At 55.4% G+C, this 5000-nt stretch overlaps 1 protein-coding gene across 1 annotated transcript in view; it reads right to left on the bottom strand.

Moving 5' to 3' along the window:
- The window catches only part of amer2 (APC membrane recruitment protein 2), a 5502-nt gene that overhangs the window by 341 nt on the left and 161 nt on the right, over positions 1-5000 (bottom strand). The window contains exon 1 of the mRNA XM_063207410.1: positions 1-5000. This exon is cut by the window's left edge and continues 341 nt beyond it; it is cut by the window's right edge and continues 161 nt beyond it. Within this exon, the coding sequence (XP_063063480.1) occupies positions 2293-4944 (2652 nt within the window). The 5' untranslated portion in view covers positions 4945-5000 and the 3' untranslated portion in view covers positions 1-2292.

Below are 5000 nucleotides of genomic sequence, written 5' to 3'. Positions count from 1 at the left end.
GGTTTCCAACAGAATATTCTCAGTATTCGGTTTAAAACAAGTTTCCGGAATATTCCATTTAGTAGTGTGAAACAGCGCTCTGCAGCAGGAATACTCCCGAAACGCGACCACATTCGGAAAGAATAAAGAGTTTACATGACTTCTGTGAATACCACCACCATTCCGTTTAAAATCGGATTATTCCTGGCATGTAACTGTGCCCGGTTGTACATCTCACCCTGTATTCACAGCGCACATGGCTTAAGCCCCATGCCCTCTTTAGCCAAAGGGAGGGACAAGGGGTGTTTATTTATATACCCTGAACAGCCACAGGTACGTAAAAGATGCAAGTGTGTATGTGATTTAACACACACACACGCATGCACGTACACACCCACACAGCACACACCCACATGCACAGTGATGAGAAACCAGATTTCACAGACTACAAACGGATGACGTGAGTTCATTTCATACATTCTTTAAATCTTGGCTTATTGTTAGTTTTCTTGAGCACACAGGTAGAACGGTGATTTTGAAATATAAAGAAGCCTATTGTAGCTTAGTGCCTGAATCTAGGTCACCCATCACTGCACACACACCAGCACACAAGCACACACGCACACACACACACACAGCCAAAGTTACACACACACACTCGTTCAAATATTCCCCATAAACAGAATTACGTAAGAGGTGACATGCTACATTCTGGGATCTCCTGGTGGTGAGGAGAACAAAGAGTGACACAGTGGGGGGAATTCTAGAGTTCTTTCCGCTGTGAAGATCTGAAGCTCCGCTTCCTTCTGGACCCATGTCCTCAGGCAAAATAACACAGGGCTCCCGAGGAGGAGAAAGGAGAAAAACAAAAAACCCAATATCAATTCCTGTATGCAAAAGAGCAGTTCAGTGTTCAGTGTCGTCACAGCACGTATCTGATAAAAACAGTAAGAAAACAAAGTAAGAGGCATTCAGTAATAAAAATGGAAGCTTGCTGGACTGTATTGGTAGGAAGTTTTTGAGTGCTGTTTTGGGTATTTAAGAGAGAGTCTTGAACCCGAGATTGTGTTCCCTGATCCTGTGCCAGAGCAGGTTTTACCAGACTAGGCAAATGCCTAGGGCCCCACCAAAACTGTCCACTGGGTCCCTGAAACAGTCAGTCCCGTCATGGTAGATGCCAGCAAAAACAACTCAAGAGGGCCCCATGACTACATTTTGCCAAGGGCCCCCAAATGGGTAGAACTGCCACTGTTCTCTGTATACAGAAAAACATGCATTGTTGCTGTGAGGGGGTTAAAGTTTGTGGGGTTGGGAGTGTGGGGTTGAAGTTTGGTTGGAGATTGGTTGAGTTGTTTTGTGTTTTGTTTTGTATTTTGTTCCATTTTAAATCCCACTGCGAACGAATCTACAGCTTGCAGCTGTACTTCCCCTGGATCACGTGTGTGTGTGTGTGTGTGTGTGTGTGTGTGTGAGAGAGAGAGAGAGAGAGAGAGAGAGAGAGAGAGAGAGAGAGAGAGAGAGAGAGAGAGAGAGAGAGAGAGAGAGAGCGAGAGAGAGAGAGAGAGAGAGAGAGAGTTAGAGAGAGAGTGAGAGAGAGAAAGGCCAGGGCCAGTGGCTCCAGTAGTTGCTGGTTGAGATTGTCCGGGGGGATGTATAATGTCCAAACGAGGCTTTTCAGTGCATTTAAGAGAGTCTATTTTTCAGTGCTGAGAAGAAAAAAGAAAACGGTTCTTGGGAACAAAAGAATACAGAATAAGAAACAAAAATTAAAAAGCCAAACCAAACCTTTTCAATCAGTAAGAAGTAATGTGTTGTTACATATAAAAAAACAGGTACTACATACATGTGCATTAGATTAAGCACAATATGTTACATATTACTCAAAATGAAATAAAAATGTAAAAATCATGTGTGTGTGTCTCTCGTAAGTGGGTCAAGGAGAAAGACTGTTCACCATCATCCGTGATGCCTCAAGGCTAATATGTGAGCGAGAGCCAGAGTGAGTTTCATATCAAGTGTATCCTCAAGAAAAAGAAAAAAAGTAGGGTCTTTTTTGCTTTTGGCCTGAAGCTCTGATTGGTGTTACCTGTGTGTGTGAAGTGGTCAGTGTGGAGGGTAGTGCATCTGTGTAATCAGAGATGTATAAAGTAGAAGTACTCGTAGCAATGTCATTACATCACTAGTGGTGTTACAAAGTTTAAACCATGTAATGTCATACCACTAGTGTTGTAACACGTTTGTATGAGTATTTATACTTCTACTTTGTACAGCTCTGTGTGTAATAGAGCAGCACAGCACAGCAGCCCAAAGTTTCTACCTCCTGGTTCGTGTGCTGTTGCTCGAAGCGCAGCTGGTGTCGGACTTTCCGCTGGTCGTTCGCCGCACTGGCACCTTGGAGACGGGTATCCGTGTGCGCGTGGGCTGCGGGATGCTGGACTTGGCCGGCGCCAAGGGTTGTCGCTTGCGAGGCGGCGCCGGGCTGTTGGTTCTCGACCCAGGCGTGGGCGGCCTGGGGGAAATGGGGGTTGTGGGCCTTGACCCGGAGAGGGGACTCGTGGGCCTGGAGGTGCTGAGCAACTTGGAGAGCTCGCCCTGGCTGGAGGAGTGCGGGAGCGATGGCAGCGGTGCCGGGCGTTTACTCACAGGGATCTTGGACTCCCGTGGGAGACTCGTGCTGCCCTTATGGGAGCGGAAGGAGGTGCGGGTACCGTCGGATGTCTCGCTGGCCGGCGAGCGCGGGCTGAGCGTGGCGGTCCCCGTGGAGGCGGACTGCTGCGAGCTGGCGTCCTCATCGTCCGAGCCGAGCGCGCTAGGGCTGTCGGGGTCGTACAGGTCGTACAGGGCATCGCCAGAGCAACTCTCCCGAGGCAGACGCAGCTCCCGCGTCAGGAAGGTGGCGTCGTCGTCCTCGGCCACGGGCGTCGGGGAGTCCCAGTAGCCCTCGTCGCTGGGCGGCGCCTCCTGGACCTCCTTCTCCACGGGGGGCGGGGAGGGACGCGTGGGGGTCGGCTGTTTACCCGACCGCCCGTTCCCACTGCCGCCGCCGTTGCCAATGGGGATCTTGCTCAGACCCAGAGGCTTCACGGTGCGTTTCTCGGTGCGCGCCGAGGGGACGGTGGCCGAGCGCGGCAGGTCGGGCGAGTCCTCGCCCTTCTGCGGCAGCATGTGCCAGAGCCCCTGCATGTCGGCATCGTCCACCCCCTCGGGACTGGCCATCTCCTCACCGCCGCCCATGTAGGCCACCACCCCGCTGCCCTGAGCTGGGGGCTGGGGAGAGGGCTGCTTCTTGAGGATGGACGGGTTCGATGAGGACACGGCTCCGGATAAGGACGAGGTGGCCAGGACGCGCTGGTGGGCGGGTAGGAAGGGGGACACCTGGGGCACGGGGGACTTGGGGAGGGGTGGTGACGTCGCCTGAGGGGCCAGAGCGGGCTGCTTGGCAGGGGAGCCCCTGTCGGAGGGCCTGCGGCCCGTGCTGCTGCCAGTGGTGCCAGCGCTGCTAGCGGTGCCACTGCTCGTGCCGTTCCCGTTCCCGTTGCCGTTGCTGGGCTCGTCCTCCACGTCCGCGATGATGTCACCGCAGCCTGTTAGCGAGTCGAAGCTCTTCAGCGAGGTGACGTCGTTGAACATGGAGCACAGACGGTCCACCGAGGGCTCAGAGGGGGGGTCGGCAAGGCTGCGGTCCATAGGAGGGGTCATGCACGCCGGGTCTTGTGCCGAGTCCGATGCCAACCGGGCAGGACTACCCAGCTTGTTGTCGTCCTGGCCGTGCCCTCTACTATCGCCACCCGGTGCCCTGAGAGGAGAGTCATCAGGTGACCCCTCCTGGAAAACAGTGTGTGGTGTCATGGGTGAGTCCCTGCTTAGCTCCGACACAGACTCCCCTCCCTGAGTACCCTGAGTCTGAACGTCTGCCTCCAGGTTCCCAGAATGCATTGAGGCCATGGCCTCCGCTGCCGTACTCAATGAGCTCTGACTTCCCGCCGCTTCCAGGGCCTGCTGCAGGTCAGAGATCGGCATTAGGGTAACGTCGCGCCTCACCACCTCCGCACTGCCCGAGCGGGACGACAGGACGTCTCCCTCTCTCACCTCCTTGGCCATGTGCACCTCCTCGTTATCATCGTCATCCTGCTGCTGTTGTTGTTGTGGTTTAGAGCGCGGCTTTCGTCTCCAGCGCCAACTGCTGAAGAAGCCTCTCAGTCCTGCCCTCCGGCGTCCCGACAACCCTCCGCCAACGCCGCCACTGCCCCCGGCGTCATCCCTCCGCACGCTGTTGCGCCTCAGCAGGGAGAAGAAGCTGATGGACTTGCCCAGCGGGCCCCTGGGTGTCGTGGTGGTGGTGCCGCCGGGCAGGGTGGAGGACGTGGAAGCGGAGAACCATCCAGAGGAAGTAAAGAACCTGCCGCTGGTGCCGAGGTCAGCGGTGCCCGTCGACGTGCCCGCGCCGTGATTCCCCAGGGTGCCTGCCCTCCCTCCCCCCTCTGAGGTATCCGACAGCGGAGATGTGGAGGTGTTGCCGTTGTCATTACCACCGTCTGCCGCCGTCGCCGTTATTCCGTCATGCGTCTTGCTCCTAGGTATCGCCTTGTTCCCTCCTCCTCCTCCTCCGCTGCCACCTCCACCGTCGCCTCCTTTGTTCCGCATGGAGAAGAACCTGGCCATGCCTCCTCCTCCTGCCGTGCGCCGCCTGCTGAACAGCCTGAACGCGGCTTTGTTGAGCCTCCCGGACGGCTGGGGAGGCTCGGTCACTGGAGCAGGAGGAGGAGGCAGCGGCTTGCTGCACTCCATCTCCATCTCCATCTCTGTGTCTCCTGCTGTGGCTAGTCCTGCTCCTGCGATCGCTCCTCCAGTCTCTGCTGCTGCTACTGCTGCTGCTCCCGCTGTTGTTACCACTGAGGCTGGTGTCTGGGCTTGTGGCGTGCCGCTTTCTTTCCTTTCTGTCCTGCCGTCGTCTTTCTCGCGCATACAAACAGACACACACCCACACACGCTCTCTCTCTGTCTCGCTGTCTCCTTTTCTC

Source organism: Engraulis encrasicolus, chromosome 9 (genome assembly GCF_034702125.1).
Source record: "Engraulis encrasicolus isolate BLACKSEA-1 chromosome 9, IST_EnEncr_1.0, whole genome shotgun sequence".
Classification (NCBI taxonomy): Eukaryota; Metazoa; Chordata; class Actinopteri; order Clupeiformes; family Engraulidae; genus Engraulis; species Engraulis encrasicolus.
This window is presented reverse-complemented; position numbering and strand designations above follow the sequence as displayed.